Source organism: Lepidochelys olivacea (genome assembly GCF_965140295.1).
Source record: "Lepidochelys olivacea isolate rLepOli2 genome assembly, chromosome: 4".
Taxonomy (NCBI): domain Eukaryota; kingdom Metazoa; phylum Chordata; order Testudines; family Cheloniidae; genus Lepidochelys; species Lepidochelys olivacea.
In genome coordinates, this window is record NC_140414.1 from 7740277 (window position 1) to 7765286 (window position 25010).

A 25010-nucleotide genomic window follows, 5' to 3' on the forward strand; every position below is an offset into this window, starting at 1 on the left:
TGAAATCAATATATTTGAAAATGTAGAAAAACCATCAAAAATATTTAATAAATTTCAATTGGTATTATATTAACAGTGCAATTAAAACTGATTAATCACAATTTTTTAATCATGATTAATTTGAGTTAATCGCGTGAGTTAACTGATTAATTGACAGCCCTAAAAATGTTATAACCATCGCTGAAGAAAACAGCTTTTTATAGCCTTTGATAATGCAAAATAAATGAAGAAAATCTGACATCAGACCAACTATTGCAGATGAATCCTTAATATTCTTTGGACTAATGGGACTTTTTGAACAAAGTCTTGGAATGTGTACAACATGAAAGTTAGGTTTCAGAGTAGCAGCTGTGTTAGTTTGTATTCGCAAAAAGAAAAGGAGTACTTGTGGCACCTTAGAGACTAACCAATTTATTTGAGCATAAATTTTCTGTAGCTCATGAAAGCTTATGTTCAAATAAATTGGTTAGTCTCTAAGGTGCCACAAGTACTCCTTTTCTTTTAACAAAAAAGTTAGCTACTCTGTAGCTAAAAATAGCAGTATAGACTTTCCCAGTCGGGCTCGAGCCCAGGTTCTGAGACCCTCCCGTTCAGAGCTCCAGCCCAAGTGGGAACATCTACACTGCTATTTTCAGCCCTGCAGTCTAAGCCCCATGAGCCTGAATTAACTGACCCAGGCTCTGAGTGTCAGCACCACACATTTTTCTTTGCAGTGTAGACATACCCAGAGAGGAAAAAGCTAAAGCTAGAAGAGCTGTATTATTGAGGTCCTGACTTCTGCAGATTACAGGGGATTGTACGCCACACTTTCTAGGAGAGCCACTTGGTGCAAGAACTCTTGGATTGCTGAAGTCTCACTATAACAGGGGTGGCCAACCTATGGCTTCAGAGCCACATATGGCTCTTCATAAGTTAATATGCGGCTCCTTGAATAGGCACTGACTCCGGGGCTGGAGCTATAGATGTTAACTTTCCAACATGCCCGGGAGTGCTCAGTGCTCAACCCCTTGATCTGACCCAGGCCCTGCCCCAACTCCAATCCTTCCCCCGAGCCTACCATGTCCTCGCTCTCCTCCACTCCCCACCAGAGCCTCCTGCACACTGAGTAACAGCTGATCATGGCGAACGGCAGGCACTGATTGGTGGGCTGCCGGCAGGCAGGAGGCACAGCAGGTTGGAGTGGGGGGAGCTGGTGCGGGCTGCTGATATATTAATGTCGCTCTTTGGCAATGTACATTGGTAAATTCTTGCTCCTTCTTACGCTCAGGTTGGCCGCCCCTGCGTTATAACAATGAACCAAGGAGTACCTCAATAGCAACAAACTAGCTTCTTCCTTTTCATTGCTTTGATTTCCTCCAGCATGCAGAAGGGTTCTAGAAGAATCCAAAGATTTCTCAAGCGTTCCTACTGAGACTAATAACGGAGTTCTCTTTACAATAGTTGGCAGCAGTTGTGGGAAGTATTTGGAAAAATGTCTGGTATAGACAAAGCCAAAGATATCAAATGATGTTGTAACAAGTTACGATGCTCAGTCTCCATTCATAGTATCTGGAGTGGTACAGAAAAAAAGCTGTATACAGAAGTGGAATTCATACAACTTCAGTTGCCTAATCCATAACAAGATTTACATGCATGCAAAGACTATCAATCAAGGTTCGTTTTCAGTATTTTGCTTCAGGAAAAAAAAAAAGGGGGGGGGGGGAGCTTTTCCTACATTTTGGCCATAAGCATGTGTGCTCTACACCTACACCCAGCACCACAAACGGTCAGTATTAAGCTAGATGCAATGTTTTATTGGGACTGTACAGAAACAAGAAGGTTGAATTCTTAGTATGCTCATGTTCCCTCATATTTGGTCTTCCATAGCAAACTAGAAACCTTCGTTCTCCCTATCTTAGCTTTGAAAATCACTTCTGTGACTTGACAGTACTCTTCCATGAGTATTTAGTGTTCATTCTTGAATTATAGTAAAATGCTTCTTGCTTGGTTCTTCCCTAAGCAAATGAAATGGTGCTCGATCTTGAATAGCAATACTTAAGAGCAAAATGCTTCTCATTAGCTCTGGGAGCAGAACTCAGACACTAAACATGCATCTTAGTAACAGATGAGCCAACACAAAGATCTATAAATATCATCAACTTGCATTGGAAACAAGAAAACTGTTAGATTGCTTGAGTCAATTTAAAAAACACACACATTCATTAAATGGTGTTAACACACAAAACCTGACATACATTTGATTACTAAGTAATGAAAACAAATTTTCAATGCCTAATCATCCCAAAAGAAATGGCCAGCACATGTTCACTTTTGCTAAGCATTTGCCATCCTTAGGGATCCTTGGTGTTCCAAGATAGAGAGCACAAAGACGACAAAGGGACACACCAGGTCAGACTACAAGTCATGGGCCAGATTTTCTGAGCTAAACAGGTGCACCTTTCCATTCTGTGCTATACAGATTCTTATACTGTCTTATCACCATGGTAAACAAGCGCCTTCCTGTAGCACATTAAGCAACATGACCTACACTTGCCACATATGGTTTGTTCTCTCTCATGTTCTACCTGGGGGAAAGAAATGTTGTTCAGTTAGATGCAAATAATGTCAATGACAATTAAGCAATATCAAAACTATGCAGTAGAAGTGTGCATTTACTATTTTAAAAACTATTTAACAACTGAAATCCAGAGACCATTAGCAATCTTCAGATCTATTGTAATCACTATCCAGTTTTTGCTAGTATTCTAGCTTTCCTATCTTGTTACATTTATTGTGGCTCTGAAAGACCACTGTTAATGACTTCTCCATGTTTCCTGGCTCATTATGCTCTTCAATTACCAGTTTACTCTCCTGCCATATTACAGAAGCAGCATTCGCATGGTAACGATGATATGGACAAAGACATGCAGATGGGAGGAAAGAACAAATATGGCAAGCATCTCCCATTTTAGCTTTTGGATGATGTTCAAAATAAACAAGAGCCAAAATGAAGCATGTGGGGAAAAAGTCAGTAGACAGTTTCTAAAAAGAAAAGTTTCAGCAGATATTGTGGTGTTCAACAATAATTTCTCATATGTTGTGCCAGTGTTCCAGACACTGTCAAATTCTTGCTTTATAATAAAGCATACCTGACTTGTTTAAGTCTAGTACCTGACACTGATTTGTACCAGCCAATTTCTTATATAACAATTATATCAGTAATCAACACTTTGGGTAAAAATAGCTACTGTACAATATACTTAGGCTTGGCAGAATCTATTTTTATGCATGTCAGCATTTTTTGTATAATGTCAGTTGAAGTTTATTTTTAAGCCTTTTCCCCCCATTTAAAAATTTCACAGTTGTGGGAGTGGGTCAGAATTATTTAATGACAGCATAAATAAGTTAAATCTTTATACATCATTAAAACAAATGGTCAACATCACATGTCAAAATATACAAAGTAAATATCCTTAAATCATCAAGTCATACCCGTTACGATTCATTCATGAATCCATTCATAACAAGCCTAATTCAAAAGTCTTAAAAAAAAATCTCTGGATTTTGACTAAAATTCTCAGCATTTTTATTACCTTTCCTATCTGCAAATGTTTATCATCTAAACATCTGTCGGTGTCTTTAGGGTGAAATCAACATTTATCAATAAAAATTAATCCTTCCAAGCCTAAGAATATTGCAGAAATATATTTGCAAGTGGTCTGAATCCTTGCTGTGCCATCAAATATTGCTTAAGGCATGAACAAGACTCCACCAACCTCTCTATCAAAGACTGATATTTGTACGTCCTCTTAACACTCAAGCGTTCTGCCATACATAGAAAATTAAATGATAAATAAATGTATACAAGTCTGCTTTGCAGAGTTATTTACTTACAGGACTTGGAGATAGGGCCCCGTATAAAAATAGGAAGGGACATACTAAAATGGGTAAAACAGACAAGGCAGACACTAAATTATCTACATCTTGATCAAACTACACCAGAATCATTTCACACACATGTAGAAAAGTGTACACCGCAGGTTTCTATGGAATCATTTAAGTCCTTAATATGGCATGAGAAAGACCATGATTCTTGATGTAAAGATTTCAAGTGATGGAAGAATCTACTACATCCCTTGGCAAAATATTCCCAATTACCCTCACTTAAATTTGTTATGTATTCCTGTGCACATCTAGACTCATCTTGTCATGCCATTGTCACCTAAAGGAGCTCTCTAGCATCAGGTCTCTTCTTCCTGTGTAGCTATTTATGGACCACGATTAAGTCACCTCTTAACCTTTGTTTTAAGGTCTCAATACACGGCAGGTTTTCCAGTTCTCAAATCATTCTCGTGGCTCTTCTCTGAGCCCTCTCCACATTTTCCACCACACTCTTTGGAGTGTTGACTGAGAACTGGACACAGGACTCCCATTAGTGGTCTCATTATCCACTGGTAATATAATCTCCCTACTAAATTTTTGTCGGGACTGTCTTTAAGCAAACACTGTAGGTTTTTCAAAATTGGTCCATATAATAAAATGAAGTGCCCTCAGATTAAAACTAAGATCTCAAATTTGTAACCATGATCATTAATATGATGTGGCTACATAATAAAGTTATTTTTTCCCTCCAGATCTGAAATACTGACCACACAATTTCACAGCTTCCTTCAGAAGTAACTTTCAAGCCAGTCTGCACAATTAAAAATAAAGAACTCTGCTTGAAGAAAGTATTACTAAGTAGACTGAAAATATATAAAAATGAAAGATATTACTGAAGAATATTTACTATGATCTACATACATTTAAAATGATTGAAATATTCAATTTTATTTGAAATTGCTTTGGCTCTAGGCTCTTCTACGACGAGATAACTGGCTCTGTGGATGAGGGGAAAGCAGTGGACGTTCCTTGACTTCAGCAAATTTTTTGACAGTCTCCCATGGTCTTCTTGCCAGCAAGTTAAAGAAGTATGGGCTGGATGAATGGACTATAAGGTGGATAGAAAGCTGGCTACATTGTCGGGCTCAACGGGTAGTGATCAACGGCTCCATGTCTAGTTGGCAGCCAGTATCAAGTGGAGTGCCCCAAGGGTCGGTCCTCGGGCCGGTTTTGTACAATATCTTCATTAATGATCTGGAGGATGGTGTGGATTGCACCCTCAGCAAGTTTGCAGATGACACTAAACTGGGAGGAGAGGTAGATATGCTGGAGGGTAGGGATAGGATGCAGAGGGACCTAGACAAATTAGAGGATTGGGCCAAAAGAAATCTGATGAGATTCAACAAGGAAAAGTGCAGAGTCCTGCACTTAGGACAGAAGAATCCCATGCCCTACTACAGACTAGGGACCGAATGGCTAGGCAGCAGTTCTGCAGAAAAGGACCTAGGGGTTACAGTGGACGAGAAGCTGGATATGACTCAAGTGTGCCCTTGTTGCCAAGAAGGCCAATGGCATTTTGGGATGTATAAGTAAGAGCATTGCCAGCAGATGGAGGGATGTGATCATTCCCCTCTATTCGACATTGGTGAGGCCTCATCTGGAGTACTGTGTCCAGTTTTGGCCCCATACTACAAGAAGGATGTGGAAAAATTGGAAAACGTCCAGCGGAGGGCAACAAAAACTATTAGGGATCTGGAACACATGAGTTATGAGGAGAGGCTGAGGGAACTGGGATTGTTTAGTCTGCGGAAGAGAAGAACGAGGGGGGATTTGAGAGCTGCTTTCAACTACCTGAAAGGGGGTTCCAAAGAGGATGGATCTAGAGTGTTCTCCATGGTAGCAGATGACAGAACGAGGAATAATGGTCTCAAGTTGCAGTGCGGGAGGTTTAGGTTGGATATTAGGAAAAACTTTTTCACTAGGAGGGTGGTGAAACACTGGAATGCGTTACCTAGGGAGGTGGTGGAATCTCTTTCCTTAGAAGTTTTTACGGTCAGGCTTGAGAAAGCCCTGGCTGGGATGATTTAGTTGGGGATTGGTCCTGCTTTGAGCAGGGGGTTGGACTAGATGACCTCCTGAGGTCCCTTCCAACCCTGATATTCTATGATTCAGTACATGCTGAAAATATATAACTGTTTTGAACAAGTTTGTCTTGTAACTAGTCCCTCAAAGCTTTCAAATAGTAGTAAAATGGTCAGCCTTTCAATTCTTATAACACAGGAAATACCCAACTTCACAGGTTGAATACCACCACAATACCAGGATCAGCCTCAAAAAGCCATGAATTTATCTGAAGTCAGACCTTCCATTTTATTGGCAGAGTTCTCATGTTATGTTTCTGCCAAAATGGTAAATTAACTCCATTAGACTACTCCTCCATCAAAATTTAGCTCCTGTGCCAGTTTAGCTTTCCAGACCGCAAGCTTAGAAAACACTGTGTTGTGAATCCTGTAAGTCACTAAATTTTAGGTTACCATCTCTTTACTTGCCTACCAGGGGCGTGGGGATGGGGGGGGAAAAAATACACCCTTCTTAACAAGGAAGAGAAAAGCAACTGGTCCCTTGTCTATCAAGTGGAATGGAAACAGTCACTACAATTCTGAGCAATACAAGTTCACTGCAATGTTAATGTGTTTAAATTTTTAAGTAAATTGATGTAGTTAATAACAAATACTTACCAATACACACATCTATCTTCCCTTTGATAGCAGCTTCATGCAGAGGAGTGTAGTTCCAATTGTCTCTGGCATTTGGATCTGCACCTTGACATAGTAACAGGCTAACCACCTCAGCATGACCAAAGGAACAAGCATTATGAAGAGGTATTAGCCCTCCATCATCACGAGCGTGAACATTGGCTCCTGTTTGCAGCAAGTGTTCTACTACATCCTTCCTTCCAAAACCTGTGAGATGAAAGAAACCTTTGTTAAATGTTTGTCGACACAGAGTCTAATTAAATATCTATGTTGGGCTAAGAAGTATGTTCTAGAGATAGGAACAACCACGAGAAGTAAATCCATTTTTAAAAGCCTCTGTATTTCAATCGTTTGATCATAAACATGGAATGTTCAGTACAGGTCAAATATATTTCCCACTTGAAAGATGCACTTAGACTGACAAGGGACATATTTACAATAAATTCAGGTAATGAGAAGAATGTCCCCTAAACTCATGTGCTTCCAGAGCCTCTTGCAGAAACAGGTTCTGGAGCACAAAGGTTACTGCCCTTTGGGGCCCTTTCTGAGAAGACCTTGTAGGCATCTCAGCCTTAGCACTCTTCACCTGAAGCCAGTGCAATAATCCCATTCTTTTAGACGGGTCCCCCATCGTGGGCAAGGCCTAAATTAAAGATTCAATGAAATGGTCAGAGTTAAATAGTAAAAACAAACTTTTCCACCTAACCCTAGTGACAAAATAAGAAAACTATTTATAGTCAAGTTTGTTTCTTTAATAGTGGATGAAGGGAGAGAGACTTCAATGACCACTCCAAAGGTCGAGAAACTGAAGGACCATTAAAAGGTGGCAGTGTAGGCAATGGAGGACCTGAGGAAACTGCAATCATAGCTGCCAACTATGGCTCAGAATTGTTCTGAGGTTGGGCACAGGACTCATACAATGGGCTCTGTGAAAACAGTGTCAAAGGGAAAATAGAGGGCCTTAATAATGAATGTTAAAATCCTCAATTAGCACTTCTTTCTAGAGCTCATCATTACATCACACATCCCAAAATCATGGACAATCAGAAGGTTAGTTCTCCAAAATCCAAGGCACCAATCCAAGTGCACATACACGGGTAGTATGCCCCAGCAAGAAGATATTAGTTAATATTAGGACCCTCCCAAAGACCTCTTAAGAAGGTAAAAGTCAAAATCCTAACCTTTTCCTCCATTTCTCATTGGGGGGCAACAGGTCTAGAAACCTTTCTCCTGGGTCACATCCTACTCTTTCAAATTTTATGTATTCTGGAATGCCTTTTCAAAGAGCACAACTGACAAAATTTTAATGTGGTTAAAGTCAACACTGACTAATCTAGTTATTGTTGTTAGATCCTCCCTTTCACATGCAGATTAGGACAAGCAGCTGGACAAAGCAAAGTTCCTTCCTCAACCACCTCAATCTGTAAAATGGAGATCCCACCATCTCCCTCACTCAGTTTTGCCAAGAATTAATGGATTGCATGAAACAATGAAGATTAAGAACAAGAATCTAATTAGCACTTTTTTAAAGTCTTGTTTCCAGTTCTATCAATGAAGCTTTTTAATTCAGGAAACACGTGAGTCAGACTCAGAATCGTTAAAGAGATTATGGGTCTCTAGAGACCCATAGACAAAGAAAAGTGTTTTGGATATACAGCTCGAGTTTAAACTGACTTCAGGGCCCTCTTTCTGATCCAGCAAATGGACAGAATCTTCTGTTCAAGAGAGGGCCCAAAACCTTAGGAAAGGGCTAGAAAGACTCCTGCTGGAGTTGGAGGGGGGGGGAAGGGTGATCGTTGGTAAGTTTATTAACATGTGTAGGTTCCTTTATTGTTTTTAATGTTTTCTTTGTAATGCTTTCACCTTAAGAATAAATGTGCTTGCATAAAAAGGGTTGTGTTAACGCATAACTGCTGGCAATTACTTTGTTCATTGTCTTTCAAGGGTAAGCAAACACAGATGCCATGCTCATTAGGCAATCTGGCAATAACAGTGTAGACAGGGAACTGTGCAGCTTGGAAATACCCCTGGAGGGGATGGGAGGGAGAAGAGAGACAGACGCGCGCGTCCACACACACGCAGGTCTCCACCCAAGAGAGGTGAAAGCTAAGCAGCTGGGAGCCTAGAGTGGGTGTTGCTGCTGCATCACAGAGAGGAATACAGGTTCAGTTGCCCTGAACTGTGAGAGTTTTGTTTAAACCTTAAATCTTTGTGCATTTCCAGATAGAAAGTTGATCCATCTAACAATTTACTCAAATTGAGGCTTTAATTCAAAATCCTCCACTTAAAGACCTTGCCCAGATGATCAGGTAAAACATTAAGAAAATTAAACCTTCAACAAGACTTGAAACCAGTGGCTCTCAACCTGTGGCCCTTTACGGCCCTAGCAGCACACAGCTACGGACCACGTGACATCCTCAGGGCCATACAGGTAGCATACAGGTATAGTGTGTGGATGCAACCAGTGATGAGCTGAAAAAAGCTGAAGAACCGGTTCCTTCAGTCGCTCCGAGCCTTCGGCAGCACTAAAGGACCCGCCACCAAAAGCCCGGAGTGAGAGAAGGACCCGCCACCGAAGTGCCGCCAAAAGCCTGGAGTGCCGCCCGGTGAGTAAAAATTCACCGGGGGACCTCCAGAGCTGAGAGCTCAGGTGGGACAGACAAGATGGTCCCACGGGCCAGAGTTTGCCCACCCCTTTAACAACTGGTTCTAAACCGGCTTCAAAATTTAACAACCGGTTCACACAAACCGGTGCAAACCAGGTCCACCGCACCACTGGATGCGGCCCACATAACACAGAGAGCTGCATATGCGGCCCACAACAGGTTGAAAACCACTGCTTTAAACCAAGTTCATCTTGGCAATTAAGTCAGTGGGAGGGGGTAGCTGCTTAGCACTTCTGAAAGTCTAGTTACTTATTTAGGTGCCTAACTTTAGGCTTTATTATTAAGTCTTGGCCCTCATGTTTTCTGCAGGTAAGAGACTAAAGTCATAAAATACTATAGAATATCCATACCCTTGCATGAAGAAAGAAGAATATGTCTTCCCCAATTAGAGTACTAGCTACATATCAAGTTCTAGTTATATCATGCAGTCAGATAATGAAGTTGTATAATTTCACTTGTCTTACTAAAAAGCAGAAATGTATATCTGGTTTTGACAGGTATCCCAGGTAATGTGGGAGTGTCAAATTGTTTGGCTCAGCCAATGACACAATTAGTGCAACTTGTGAGCCAACCTAGCTAGGTCTATTTTCTTTTAAATGAATTATAATCTCAGTTTTACTCTGATCACAATTTTCCGTAAAACTTTGGTTTTCAGTTTTCTAGGAAAGATTTTTATTGTACTTTTTATTGTAATTGTACTTTCATTGCATCTTTTACCCTCTCTTCCACATTACAGATTACTTGCTCTTAGATTTGTTAGTCCAAACACTTCTTTAAAAAAGTCTGAGAACATATCATCAAGAAAATGGAAAAGCACAGTTTATCCATATCTGAACACTGTCATTATGTTTGATAAAATAGCAGAAATGCACTGAATAAACGTAATCCCATTTCATTACTTTTTAGAGGACCAAACCTAGTTCACATCAGAACATGTGCACTTCTCCATTTCAAAGAGCTCATCTTATTAAGAAAATGGATGTTATTGTCAGAATGGTTTCCGTGGTAGGTGGGGACTTCAGGCTAGTTTAATTTGTCTTTTCAGTTAAGCATATTTTGAGCCAGATTTTCCCTCACACCAGTTTACATCAACACAACTCCACTGACTTAAATGGAGCTATTCCCAGTTCACAACAGTGTAAAAAGAGAATTAAGACCACTGGCTGAAAATAAGTGCATTAACTTCACTGTATCTAGAAACTGAATCAGACATTTTCAGTGCAGCATACAAGCTTTCCAGTAAAATGCGGTTTGAGGTTTCACTAAATAAATAATTTGAGTTTAAGTTCTATGTTCATGTTCTTGTACTTTCTCATTCTCCACCTCCACACATTTTAAACATGATTTTGTTGTACAAGACCACACTATTCAGAGAAATCAGAAAACAGGCTATAGCTGAAGCACAGAACACTTCATGTCATTAGAAGTTAATACAATTCATACAGATAAAATATTGAGAACGATCAGAGATGTTTAAAATGAAAGTCTGTTGGATCTATTAAATTTGTCCTTGGGATTTTGCCATCTCACAGGCCCTAATCCTGCAAAGGCGTCCAGTCCATATGGGTATGAGTCTGCGGACATGGATCCCTTTGCAGGATTAGGGCCTTGGCTTCTAGAAGTGTTTTAGCCTCCGCAAAAAAGGTATACTTCAAATATTCTTCTTTATCCTCCCACCCCATCAGGTGCATAGAGCATCCAGATGCCACCACTGATTTTGGTTTGGTGCTGGTCTGTTCTGAGTGTCAAACAGATGGATTCGACTTCTTTCTCCCTTGTTCTGCATAATGCTTCTCTAGGTTGCCCTCTTCTCTTTCCAGGTAGCGTCCACATTATTACTTGATGTGGAAGTCAGGTTGGTGGCATCCTTAAAGCATGTCTTAAATATGTCCATCATTGCCTGACCATGTTTGATGCTTTTGTTTAGTTTGCTCTCCTTAGAATTTCTGATGTTGCAAGATACTTCCCAGTGAACTCTGAAGACCTTTCCCAGGTTTTTACTTTAGAATGACAGGTTTCAGAGTAGCAGCCGTGTTAGTCTGTATTCGCAAAAAGAAAAGGTGTACTTGTGGCACCTTAGAGACTAATAAATTTATTTGAGCATAAGCTTTTGTGAGATATAGCATCCAATGAAGTGAGCTGTAGCTCACGAAAGCTTATGGTCAAATAAATTTGTTAGTCTCTAAGGTGCCACAAGTACTCTTTCTTTTTACTTTAGAATGAGTTGATCTTATCCATTTCTGTTGTAGATTCTCATGACTCTGCTCCATAAAGGAGGAGAGACATGAATTAAAAATTCATACTTGTATCACTGTCAGCCATACTACTTTTCCAAATCTTTTCAAGTTTCTGAAAGTTGTTTGCTGCTTTCAATATACACTGCTTGACATACAGCATGCTGACACCATCTTTACACATCTCACTCCCTAGACAGGTAAAGTGCTTCCTACTTCTAGTGTCTCTCCATCTACTCTGTTGCTTTGGGGACATTGATAGCCATATATTTTGTCTTCCCTTTGTTGATGAACCAATAGTTTATCTGCCAAAAGCTGGGTCTTTTTGTCCCTTAAGTGATGTGTTGAACTAAACAGGACAATATCATGAGCACAAAATAAACAAGGGGGTTATCCAGTTGTGCTTCATTGGTCAATAAAATTCCTCAGTTGCCTTCTGCAGTTACTTTCCTCATGACATAGTGGGGACATAATACACCCTTACCTTACTCCTGTTGTCAGTGAAAACCATTGGCTGATGTAACCATCAGACTACATGTTTAACGTTATATAGATCCTTGATGGTGCCAATTATTCTTACTTATATTCCATAATATTTCATAATTTTCCAAAGACTCTCTCTCTCCACACTGTCAAAAGCTTCTGGAAAGCTCTAAACTTTATCACAAGAGGTGCCTGCTGTGATTTTGCACTCCATTATGTTTTATGGAAATATGCTTATGCGTGTGAATATGATGTAAGTGGAATATGCTTTATGCAAAAGGTCTCTTGTAAGGTATCAAAGGTTATAACCTGCTAAATATATTCCTCCTATTGGTATGTATGTATCATTCTTGTATCTGAAGCTAGAAATATAAAGTACAACTCTGAGGTCCTATTGTAATTATGCAAAGTGTGGGCCATTAATGCTGGTTTAAAATCTTGATGGCTCCCACTGACTAGGACAATTGGTTGTAAATGGCTCTGTTTACTTGCAAGCCTTCCTGTGTCCCTGTGAGCCAACCCAGGAAGAATGGAGGCTGGAGTCTCACAGGACATGTGAGCATGTCACCTGATACTGGAATCCATCTTAAACCTGGTGCTTTTCCATTTAAAAGGAGGGGTGGGGACCCAGAGACACAAAAGATTCCCACCTTGTGGGAATAAAAGGGGGTGAACAGAACAAAGGGGGCTGCCAGTCATGAGAACACCCCTATTCATAGAATCATAGAATATCAGGGTTGGAAGGGACCCCAGAAGGTCATCTAGTCCAACCCCCTGCTCGAAGCAGGACCAATTCCCAGTTAAATCATCCCAGCCAGGGCTTTGTCAAGCCTGACCTTAAAAACCTCTAAGGAAGGAGATTCTACCACCTCCCTAGGTAACGCATTCCAGTGTTTCACCACCCTCTTAGTGAAAAAGTTTTTCCTAATATCCAATCTAAACCTCCCCCACTGCAACTTGAGACCATTACTCCTCGTTCTGTCATCTGCTACCATTGAGAACAGTCTAGAGCCATCCTCTTTGGAACCCCCTTTCAGGTAGTTGAAAGCAGCTATCAAATCCCCCCTCATTCTTCTCTTCTGCAGGCTAAACAATCCCAGCTCCCTCAGCCTCTCCTCATAACTCATGTGTTCCAGTCCCCTAATCATTTTTGTTGCCCTTCGCTGGACTCTCCAATTTATCCACATCCTTCTTGAAGTGTGGGGCCCAAAACTGGACACAGTACTCCAGATGAGGCCTCACCAATGTCGAATAGAGGGGAACGATCACGTCCCTCGATCTGCTCGCTATGCCCCTACTTATACATCCCAAAATGCCATTGGCCTTCTTGGCAACAAGGGCACACTGCTGACTCATATCCAGCTTCTCGTCCACCGTCACCCCTAGGTCCTTTTCCGCAGAACTGCTGCCTAGCCATTCGGTCCCTAGTCTGTAGCTGTGCATTGGGTTCTTCCGTCCTAAGTGCAGGACCCTGCACTTATCCTTACTGAACCTCATCAGATTTCTTTTGGCCCAATCCTCCAATTTGTCTAGGTCCCTCTGTATCCTATCCCTCCCCTCCAGCGTATCTACCACTCCTCCCAGTTTAGTATCATCCGCAAATTTGCTGAGAGTGCAATCCACACCATCCTCCAGATCATTTATGAAGATATTGAACAAAACCGGCCCACCTAAGATGGCTGCTGGAACTAACAAGAACTGTATGAGGGGAAAGTATCGGGCCCAGAGTAGGAAGGAGTCTAGTCTGTGAAACAAGCTTATTGAAACATCTCTGATGGTGAAATTTTTCCTGTAATCAGTTTCTTAATGTATTAGGTTTAGACTTGCGTGTTTTTGCTTTATTCTCCTTGACGACTTACTTTGTTCTGCCTGTTAGTACTTGAAACAACTTAAATCCTACTTTTTATACTTAATAAAAATCACTTTATCAATTAACTTAGAGTAACTAATTAATACCTGAGGGAGCAAACAGCTCTGCATACCTCTCTATCAGTGTTATAGAGGGCAGACAATTCATGAGTTTACCCTGTATAAGCTTTATACAGAGTAAAAAGGATTTCTTTGGGGTTTGGATCCCATTGGGAGCTGGGTGTCTGGGTGCTGGAGATAGCTGACCTGCTGAGCAGTTTTTGGTTAAAGTCTGCAGCTTTGGGGGCGTGGCCCAGACCTGGGTCTGTGTTGCAGCAGGCTAGCATGTCTGGCTCAACAAGGCAGGGTTCTGGAGTCCCAAGCTGGCAGGGAAAACAGGCTCAGAGGTAAATTCAGCACATCAGACGACAGTCCCAAGGGGGTCTCTGTGACCAAACCCGTCACATCTGCCCACTCCAGGATTTCTTCTAAAATAGGTCTGAGATATGGTTCAGAGGTCTAAAACCTGCTTCCGTCTCTAAGCTGGAGATCTGTTTCTTAATATGTTCCAGGATGATGTTGCACATGATTTTTTGCAAGCACTGAGAATAATGATACCTGTCCAGTTATTAAGCCACCCTTCTTTGGCAATTTTACTATCAGGTCTCTTTCCACTTGGTAGGTTCACTACTTCATTCTATATTCCAGACAGAAACCCCAGGAAAAGTCCAGAGAGCTATTTCATCACTTGATTAAGTATCTCTCCAGTAATATACTCTCCAGCTGCTTTCCCATTTTTAGGTTAATGGATAAGAACATAAGAATGGCCAGACTAGGTCAAACAAAAGCTCCAACTAGTTCAGTATCCTGCCTTCCGACAGTGGCCAATGCCAGATGCCCCAAAGGGAATGAACAGAACAGGTAATCAAGTCATCCATCCCCTGTTGCCTTATCTTCCTCTATTAAAGGAAACAATGACAGTTTTTCCAATTTTCCAAGTGAGATCATTGTCCTTTGGTCTGTTGTACTAATTTAGATTGAATAAGTGGGCCCGAAGAGTGAAGTGTTAACATGACCTCTACCACTGTTTAAAACTGTTCAATGTTGGACACGGTTCAGGGTTTGGTATACAGAAACCTCAGTCTGCAATGGCACACAAACCATTAAAAATCATTTTAACCTTCTATTAAAGCTGCAGAAGAGAAAACAGTTAAAACATTTGAAATATAAAGTATTAAATAAGACTTTCATTTTAACAACATCCCTTGCTCCCTTTAGCTGTAGAGTCTTGGGGGGGGGGGGTGTAAAGACACCTTGTTTCACTGTCTCAGGGGGTAATAACTGTCCTTTTCTTTGGTGGGGGGAAGGGGGGGAGAAGTTAATGGACTGGAGCTGCTACCATTAAAGTCTGATCCTGTTTCCTAGAAGACAAAAACAAGACAAACATACAGAACACGGGAGAGAAAGAACAGCAAAAGAAGAAAATGCAGCTTCTGTTTCTGGTGTTCCCTTTTACTTGCAATCTTACCAATGGAAAAGACAGGAACAGCATGCAGTTCTTATTAGTCACTCCAAGACCTGGCAAACATCTACCAGCATCGGGCTATTTAAGGCACTGCTTTTAGCTGCCTTTTTCTAGTCACAGTTTTGCAAAATACCGAGTCTTGGCCAGCAAAGCCAGACTCTTACTAGACAGCAGGAAAAAGGAGAGGGGTAAGAAAGAAGGTGAAGAAGGAAGGGAACACACAAGGGGGAGGAGGAGGCTGACCGAGTCTCACATCCCAAGGGGTATTTGGGATCTAGCCAGAGCCAGTGGTGGTGGCGGCAACGTCACCTGGCTCCCTCTCTTGCCTGGTCATCTCATGATTAGGCTAAAGAAGGTCTGGGGTTCCAAGAGATGGTGAGGGTAGCATCCATGGTGAAACTCATTGCTTCCCATCAGCCAGTGTCTGTCCACTCAAAGTGTCTTTTTGAGGACGCCAAAAGAGAGCAGTGGGCAAAACAATGCATCTCATTATTCTGTCCACCAATTAGGCATAACTTCCAACACACCAATTTTGATTCATTAATTTCTGGTCTCATAGTCCTCTTGTTTACCAGGCATGTTCTTAACACAATATTTGAATTAAATCAGTAGATCTTTGTTTAGATTAATTCAGTCTGTCTCCCTTTTGTAATTTTCCCATCAACATTTGTTATTATAGGTTGCGACGTTTTATAAACTTTCACTCACTTTTTACAGATGAGCTCACTATTAGGATAAATTTGTAGGCCCAATTATTATCATAGGTCCTTAGTCACTAGTTATAGTTTACTGTGGAAAGATTTAAAAAATCCTCAACATTTATTATTGAGAGCAAAGGGATCCAACGCCTAATGAATATTACTAAAGTTAATGAGGAGTACTTCTAAAGAAAGACATTCCCCTTCTTCAACTAGATTCCTTTGTTAAGCTAGTCCCGAGGAGAGGGGCAGCAATGGATACACCTCAACATGTAGTCTCTTTACCTTTTACCCCAGGCCCATTTCATATCTTAAGACTTAAAAAGAAAGTTATCATGAAAATTCACCTACCCAGGCACAGAGTCTACTCACCCATCCTTACCACAATAGTAAGTGAGATCTATCACCTCTTCCATCAAAACAAGTCACTCATCTCAAATAAAGTGTTGCAATACTGATCTAAAACGGTTCTACTGTTTGTCCTTCTTTGGCATAAAGAGGCAGCCTTAAAAAGTAAGTTAACACTGCTAGAAGTAAACCATCCAAGAAGAACAGAATCACTATAGTGTCTTCATTCCTTTGTGATGGCTCCCTTACAAAAGGGCGGGGGGAGGGAAAGAGTAGGTCTCATCTTCAAGCTATTTCAGTTTAGAAGAGAAACTTCTTTTCCTTGATCTTCAGAGAAACAGAATTACAAAGTATCTTCTGGCAACATTTTTCACTCCTGCTTGTCCAGCACTCCAAGTTCTTCAGACTTTTAGATCCAAGCACAGCAATAGCAGGTAAGAACATGTGATATCCCCTAAAGGTAGGGAAGCACTACCCTTGAATCCTTCCAGTCATAAGAACACCCATACCACCTCAGACCAAAGGTCCATCTAGCCCAGTATCCTGTCTTCCAACAGTGGCCAATGCCAGGTGCCCCAAAGGGAATGACCAGAACAGGTAATCAACAAGTGATCCATCCCCTGTAGCTCATTCCCAGCTTCTGGCAAACAGAGGCTAGGGACACCATCCCTCCCCATCCTGGTTAATAGTCATTGATGGAACTATCCTCCATGAATTTATCTAGTTCTTTTTTTTAAACCCTGTTGTTGGCCTTCACAACATCCTCTGGCAAAGAGTTCCACAGGTTGGCTGTGTGCTGTGACACTTCATGACAGAGCAGAAAACAGAGACTTTCCATAAAAAGACGCAGTCACAAAAATTACTGAAGCATTAAATGCATCAAGGAGACACTGCAATAAAACAGTGTAAAATTAACCAGCTCCTCTCAACATTGTTTACTGCCAAATTCCAAGGAAATTCATACAGGAGGCATCTTCGAGAAACAGAGTATCAAGGTATTTTTCCCTTCTGTGAAGATACCATTTCTGCTGGATTTCTACTCTTCGAAGGGAACTGACTTGGTGAATGTTTAAGAGAGCAAGCATTAAAACTCTGACAAACAGCAAGAACAAGGCCAACGGCAACAAAGTAAATTCTAAATATAGAGGAAGGGTAAGAAGACACCTCCATAAATGGTATTTTTATATCCTATAAGTTGCATCCAAAAGCAAATAACTGCAGTGTGGCAAACTCAAAAACACTGATCACCAAAAAGATATTCTAGAGGGCAGGAGTGTTTGAGCATTACTGCTACAGAAACAGACCAAACCCAAGCCAAGCAATCATACTTTGTAGAGTATGAGCAAAGACTATGAGGCTATTTTTCCTATGTCTGAAATGAAAACCTCCATTAGTCAATGAATTGAATGAGCCTCACCATGGCCCTCCAGCTTCACGCCAGCCACATCACAACAACGCAAGATGCAATCAGCCAGCCATTTGCTATAGTCTTTTAGTGACAGAACTGCCAAAAAAATGGTTGTTGAATAGAATAAAGTTGGGTGGACTTTAAGCACCTTAATCCACTTAAAACACAAGCCAGTATTCAGTACCAGATGGATCGCTGCTGCCTGTAATTCATTCATATTACATGCTGAAGTCACTGCCTCTACAAAAATGGCCTCCCTCACCGAAGAAGTTTGAGCTCCCAGCTAAGAGTGGCTCAAAAAGCAGCTTTTCCGCTCCACATCACACAAATAATGCATCATGGCCTTAGAATGTTTGTTTCCTTAACATTTTGAAAACCTAATTGTGAAAAGATTCAAATATCAACCTTAACTCTGCCCTACTATCACTGTGTACCAACCTAGCAAGTGAAAGACCTCATCCGTTTCCATGCAGAACTTCGCTGTTAACTATAGGCAATTAAAGCAGAGTTCTCTGCACATTATAAAAAAAGATTTCAGCAAGTTCCTGTGTTCTGGGAAACAGATATGTTGAAAAGAAACACCAAAATTGTTAGACGGTGAAGTACCTTAGAGTGACCAAAGCAGCAACATAAACTGGGTACAGCAGTACCTCCTCTGATTGTCTACTGACTTGGTTGATTTGAGGGAAAATGTGGAGAGCAGACAAACTGGCAGCTCTGTGCTGACAGGGGAAAGGAGGCTGCCACGCAAAAGTCACACAATATAGCTCCTTTATGGAAGATGGAGCAAAATAAAGGGCCCCTGCTCAAATTTATATGATACTTTGGGGTCTCTAGATCATTTGTTCTATCCACAATGGCTAAAAGGGAATTCTTTGGACTGTATACAGAGAACAGGATTTCCAACTCAATTACAAGAGTGAACAGTATAGGTACAGTGGGGGGTTTCAGTTGATGACTGGAAAGTAGTAGTAGATTCACAGATAAGGCCAGAAGGGACTATTGTGATCATCTAATCTGACCGTCTGTATAACAGAGGCCAGAGAACTTCCCTGAATTAGTTTGACTTACAGAACCTCTTTTAGGAAAACATCTAATCTCAAAAAGCAGCGGTATGTGGCCCACACAAGGAGAAGAAGTAGGAGGGAAGAAACCACTTGTAAAAATTTCAAATTTGTTTTTACATATTATATCTCAGTGAGAACCAGCACACTATTTACCACCAAAACACAGCGTAAGTGTTCCCAAACAAAGGGGATACACATTTTCACAACGTCCCCTAAATCTACTCTAAAGCTCTAAAGCTTTCATTTTAAAAAAAACAACAACAAAAAAAAACAAAGTCTCTAGACCATCTTGCTGCAAAAAAAAAAATATAACCTTCAAAACATAAGCCTGTCACTAGGCTTACAAATTTTGGCATCTGATTTTAGAAGTTAAACAAAAACCAGAAGGAATAATCTAAGAAACATCCAGTCCTTGCCAGCTGTTCTTTCTCCATCTTCTGACAGCCGGAATCTTCACCCTCCCTACTAATAGAGGCAGAGAACAAAGGCAAATAAAATTCACCAGTCACTGCCACATGCAACTCCTCTTGAATATCTGCTTGTGAAATTCAGCAGCCCACTTAATAGCACCAGGGGAGGAAAATACATATGGCCCCCAGCCAGCCCCTTAACCACCACTGCTGCTCCCCCCACAAATACATACTCCCCTTTTAGGGAGATAAAGTTCCTCAAAAGGTGAGTGGGAAGAAGAGCATCTCCTGTCCATGAAGATACCCATAGTCCCAAAAGAGGCAGCTCCAGAAAGATATGCTCCCTGTGCTACCTGAATAAGGAAATAAATGTGACTCCTTATTTACCATCCTCCTGACGTGGTGGAAGGACTCCACCATCCAGATACAGCCTAAAAGGTCACTTTTACCCTATTGATTGCTGATGAAAGGAGCTATGTTAAACTCATCTCAAGCCTCTAAATACAGTTTTGCTGATGTAACAAGCGGATGTATTAAACCTAATTGTTTCAAGTGTATCTTGAGTTTTGCAAATAATTGCTCCAGAGTACACATGTATTTTGCAATCTTTGCACTAGAGAGAGAGAGAAAAGGAAAAAAAGCATTTTGATTCCTAATGTTCTTTTCTCAGGGGCTATTTTTCTTCTCTTTCCCTTATGATAGAGAAAGATTTGTGAACCTAAAAACTTCATAAAGTTAAAAAACACTGATCTCAACTTTTTTACCAAAAAACCTGAAGCCAAAAGATTACTATTGTAATAAATTAATTCTTCTAATTTGTCACTGTTGCTAAAGAAGCAATGTCTGAACATGAACAGTCAACAAACTGTGAATTGGGTGGGTGAACCAAGACCCAGAAAGAAGTGACTGGAGAATGGAGCCTTATCAACAGCCACAGGCAAAATTCATATAAGTGACTGCAGACTGGAGGTTTTGGCTTTGTTTGGGGTTTGGTTTTTGTTTTGTTTTTTCGGGGTGGGGGGGTGGTTCCTTCTCTTTTATGTTAGTCAGCAGTGCCACTGTCCTGAGGCAGCTGCGACACTGTAAGATCTCTAGTGAAGCCAGCCGCTCAATGCGGACAGAGAGCCCTCTCCCATCAATTTAATTAATCTGCCCCAAAGAATGGCGGTAGCTATGTCGGCAGGAGCAGCTCTCCCACCCTGTCCACAGCAGCACTTATGTCAGTGTAACTTATTTTGCTCAGGTTGGGGGGGGGGTCACACCCCACAGCAACATAAGTGGTAGCGTACCTAGCCAGAGACAAGCTTTTGAGCTTACACAGCTCTTCTTCAGGTCTGGGAAATGTACACAGCAAAATACAAGATGGAACAGATTGTTTAGCATAAGTAGTTAACGCATATTTCAAGGGACCATTCAGGGTGAAGTGGCCCATTAACACCCATCCAGTCATAGGATGGAAAGGAAAGGGGGAGGGGGTTGTTATGCTGTTGTAATAAGCCATAAATCCAGGATCTCTGTGCAGTCCATATTTTTTAGACCTGCTCTCCACTTCTACTTTACAGAGCTGAAACTTTCTCGCTCAGGGGTGTGACCCCCCCCCCCCGAGCGATGCGAGTTTCAGCGCTGTAAAGTGGCAGTGTAGGCAGTGCACCAGCGCTGGGAGCTGCTCCCCTCGTGGAACAGCTCTCCCAGCGCTGGTGCCATGACTACACAGCCACATTAAAGCGGTGCTGCGGCAGCGCTTTAACGTTGGTAGTGAAGACGTACCCTTAGTGTCGAGCAAAGTTACAAATTTAAGCTCCCACACGAGTCTTTTGAAAACGTTGTGCGTGTTTTCTTTGAGGTTGAGGACTGACAGGTCAGACAGATTGATCACATCATGAAAAGTGTTCACCCACAGGTGATGTGGTGTTTTTCCTCTTTTATCATTTTCCTGTGAGTTAATTCAAGAGTGTAGTGACTGTCTGGTTTCAGCCACATAGTTGGTACTGGGGCATTTAGTGCCCAGTCTCCATCAGACATCAGTTGCCATGGCTGACATTTGCAGACACTTTCAAAGGCAGAACCCCCTAATACAAAAGTTTATCGTAATACCTTCCCAACACATAAAAGATCCACTAGTACCTGATGTCATTCTTATCAAATTACGATAATTTACATGGCACCTGAAAAATGTCTAGTCCAGGGGTTCTCAAACTTCATTGCACCGCAACCCCTTTCTGACAACACAAATTACTACATGACCTCAGGAGGAGGGATTGAAGCCTGAGCCCATCTGAGCCCCGCTGCTCCGGACAAGGAGGCCAAAGCTCGAGCCCCACCTCCCTGGGCAGGGGGGGCCCAAAAAACTTCATCTCCAAGCAGGAGGCCTGTAACCTGAGCCGCACCACTCAGGGCTCGAGGCTCAGGCTTTGGCCTGGGCCCCAGCCAGTCTAACGCCAGCCCTGACGACCCCATTAAAATGTCTGAGAACTGCTGGTCTAGTCTATAGATATAGGCACATACAGAGTTAAGTTTGATGTTGAATCTTCCAACAGTAAGTGTCCTGCACTTCAAGCAAGTTTTTGTTCTTCTATTAGAACATAATATTCTGTTAAAATGGTTTTAAAGGGCAACATTCGCAACTTCTCTCACATAAGTTTTGTTCATTTCCCCTCAAAGTAGGAAAGTGTTTTTCATGTTCACAATCCAAGTGACAGATTAAGTTTTGCTTGTAACTTTAGTGACACCTGTGTTTCACCAGTGATGCTCAAGAGTTTATGTATGAAGTATGTTGGTGAAGCTTGAATTCAGGATAAGTAGGACCTAGCTGAGGCCAGGGCTCAGAACCACCATGTCACGCAACGGACACTTGACAAAATTACCATACTTAGTGATGGACACTGGGGGGGTTGTGTCATTCAGTCCTTCAATTTTTTGAAAAATTACCACGGACCTCAAAATTTTTACCACAGACACTTGTGTCCATATACAGACATGCTGCTGACCCTTGGTTGAGGTCTCATGGAATTATCACTTGAGCTATAGAACTTAAGGAGTTTTCAACCATAAGCCCACATTTCAAGGCTCTGTAGAATTAAACTCTATCTGCATACTCCTTGGGGATAAACTGCTTTTACAAATTCAGTCAATATGAAGCTCATGAGCTATAGTGGCAGCACTTGGGGACTCAAGACATGGGCCCAGCAGAGAACCACTTTTTGACTCTTTACATTGACATATCCAGAATAACCAAGGCAATACCAGTGGGAAAGGAAGCTGGACACACTTTGAAGTCTTTGAGAGAGCATTCCTTAAAAGTGCTGATTTTTCTAAGAAAGTCATTTCAGTGTGGTTAGTCCGAACCACATTTTAAAATGTAAATATTGATCGTTGTGTACACAAACAGATTTTGTATTATTAAATATTTTAAGAGTAATGCCCAGAGGCCACAATGTACAGCACTTAGCACAAAGAAATATAGAATGTGCCAGAGAATTTACAATCTGCACAAGAGCCACGTTCAGTAATCATGGTAGTTAGTGGGCGGAGGCTATGGCTTATTTTGAATATCTTGCACATTTTATTGTTATCCCCTTCCTTATTTGTGTGTTTTTATACACTTGTGTCATTTTCACTAGCCAGGACTATGTTCTTTGGAGCAGAATCTCTCTTTTAGTACATGCCCACATAGCGCACAGCTGAATGGGGTCCAGGCTGATACCCTAGGAACAACTGTACTACAAAGAACATCATCCCCCAAAAGGAAGTTGGAGCCCAACTGTGTTCCGAAAGTGCCCCAATGTTACTTTCTCCCCTAATTATATGCACACTAGTGGATTAACTTCTTGTACAACTAGTAAGGAAGAAAATTTTCATGGCCTATGATTTTTTTTTGTTTCTCATTGATCTTTCCTCCTCTTTTCTTCTTAACCCAGTGAGTTCAAAGTATTATTTTTTGCCCTTGTTTGGGGGGAAGGGGACATTTGAAGAGTCTGCTCTCACTTGCCTCCCCACCTGTAGGTGCTTTGAAGATTCCACCACTAAAGCAACTTTTGTGCTCTAGAGACCCTTCTTAACACAAGGATGGAACTTAGCGTCTTGGACCTTGTGGTGGAAACACTGGAGAGCTACTTCCACACAAGTCCTCTTCAGACAATGTGGAGACAGCATCTCTCCCTTCTCAACAACCAGGAAGGATTACAGGACATAGACACAACATCTCCCCATGCAAGAATAATCAGAAGAGAGCGGCTCACACAGACACCAAGAATATGAGTTTGAAATAAGAGCTTAGGCAGAGAGCAATTACTGACATCACTGAGGGCCTACCTTAAGAATGTAGTAATGCTTTCTGTTACTAAACTGCCTTCCTTTAAGAAAAGGCCATTGACCTACACCTACTCAGCAGTTTGTTTTGAAGGGCTACAAACTTTTTTTTAAACTAATGTTTAAGTTACAAAGAAAAGTGCCTGTAACATTCACCAGGAAGATAAGGAAAGCACAAAGAGAGTCATCCACTGATAACAAAAACTTCTGTTCTCCAAATCTGTAACACTGCTAACCTGACATTAACACATCCCTGTCAAGACGGGAGCAGACCAAAAATCCTTAAGGTTTTTTTAAAGGGGGGGGGGAGGGGGTCAGAGGTGGTTTCAGAGTCTCCAAGGCAGCAGTCCGAAGTGCTCTCCCCAAGCTCACGAGCCAGCTTTATCCTAGGGTCTGTTCTAGCCCAGCCCATGGGGGGATCTCAGCTCCATTCTCATCCAGTGACCTAGCCACCTCCCCAGCCCCACTGCGCAGCAGCTACACTGGGGCAGGTCCCCCGGGCCGGGCCGCCCACCCCCACGCAGGGCGCCCCCGCGCACAGCGACCCCCTCCCCGCCGGGCGGCGGCGCTCACCCGCGGCGAAGTGCAGGGGGGTGGATTTCCTTCCCGCCATGTCCTTGGCGTTCACGTTGCCCGTGTCCACCAGGCGCTTGACCCGGGTCACGTCTCCATTGCGACAGGCCTCGAGCAGCTCCCGGAAGGCGCCGCTCCCCGCGCCCGGCCCGGGCGGCTCCGGGCTCTCGGCCGCCGGGCTGGAGGCCGCCGAGGAGGACGACGAAGCGCTGCCGCTGCTGGTGGCCACGCTGCTGCTACTGGAGCCGGAAGCCGGCGGGGGGGCGGCCCCGGCCGCGCTCTCCGGCTGCTCCGGCGGCAGGGCGCGCTCCGCGTCCCGGCCGCCGCCCGAAGCGGGGGCCTCGCCCTCCGGCCCGGCCAGGCTGTGCCGCTGCGGGGAGGGCGCGGCGCCCGCAGGGGAGAGGCCGGGGCTGCGCGGCGGGGAGGCCGGCGCGGGGGGCGGCGGGTGATGGTGGTGGTGATGCTGGGAGCGACGCGGCGCCGCCATCTTCCACTCCAGCCCTGTCACTGCGGCAACGGAGCGGCGCCCGCCCTCGCTTCCGGTCCGGCGCCTCCAATCGCAACTCGGGGCGCCCGGAAGTGACGTCTGTTGTTGTGGTGAGGAAAGCTTGTCGGGGGGGGGGCCGGAGGAGAACAACGCGGGGCGGGGTGTGGCCAGAGCTCTTCGAGGCCGACGGCGGCCCGGCCGCGCCCCCTCCGGCCGCCAGCGGCGATGGGAGGAGACCAGGCCCCGCGCCTCCCGCCGGTGCGCGCTCGCCGCGAGCCAGCCCGGGGCCCGCTCACACTCCCGCAGGCCTCTGCCCGTCGCACGCTCGCGGCCCCCCG

At 42.9% G+C, this 25010-nt stretch overlaps 1 protein-coding gene across 2 annotated transcripts in view; it reads right to left on the reverse strand.

The window, feature by feature from the left end:
* TNKS (tankyrase) overlaps window positions 1–24683 on the reverse strand; it is a 287444-nt gene extending 262761 nt beyond the window's left edge. For both annotated transcript variants that reach the window (XM_084626607.1, XM_084626606.1), the window contains exons 1-2: window positions 24186–24683; window positions 6600–6824 (exon numbers count right to left, since the gene is read on the reverse strand). In XM_084626607.1, the coding sequence (XP_084482733.1) occupies window positions 6600–6824; window positions 24186–24672 (712 nt within the window). In that variant the 5' untranslated portion in view covers window positions 24673–24683. The remainder of the gene's footprint in view (window positions 1–6599; window positions 6825–24185) is intronic.
* Between the last annotated feature and the right edge of the window lie 327 nt (window positions 24684–25010).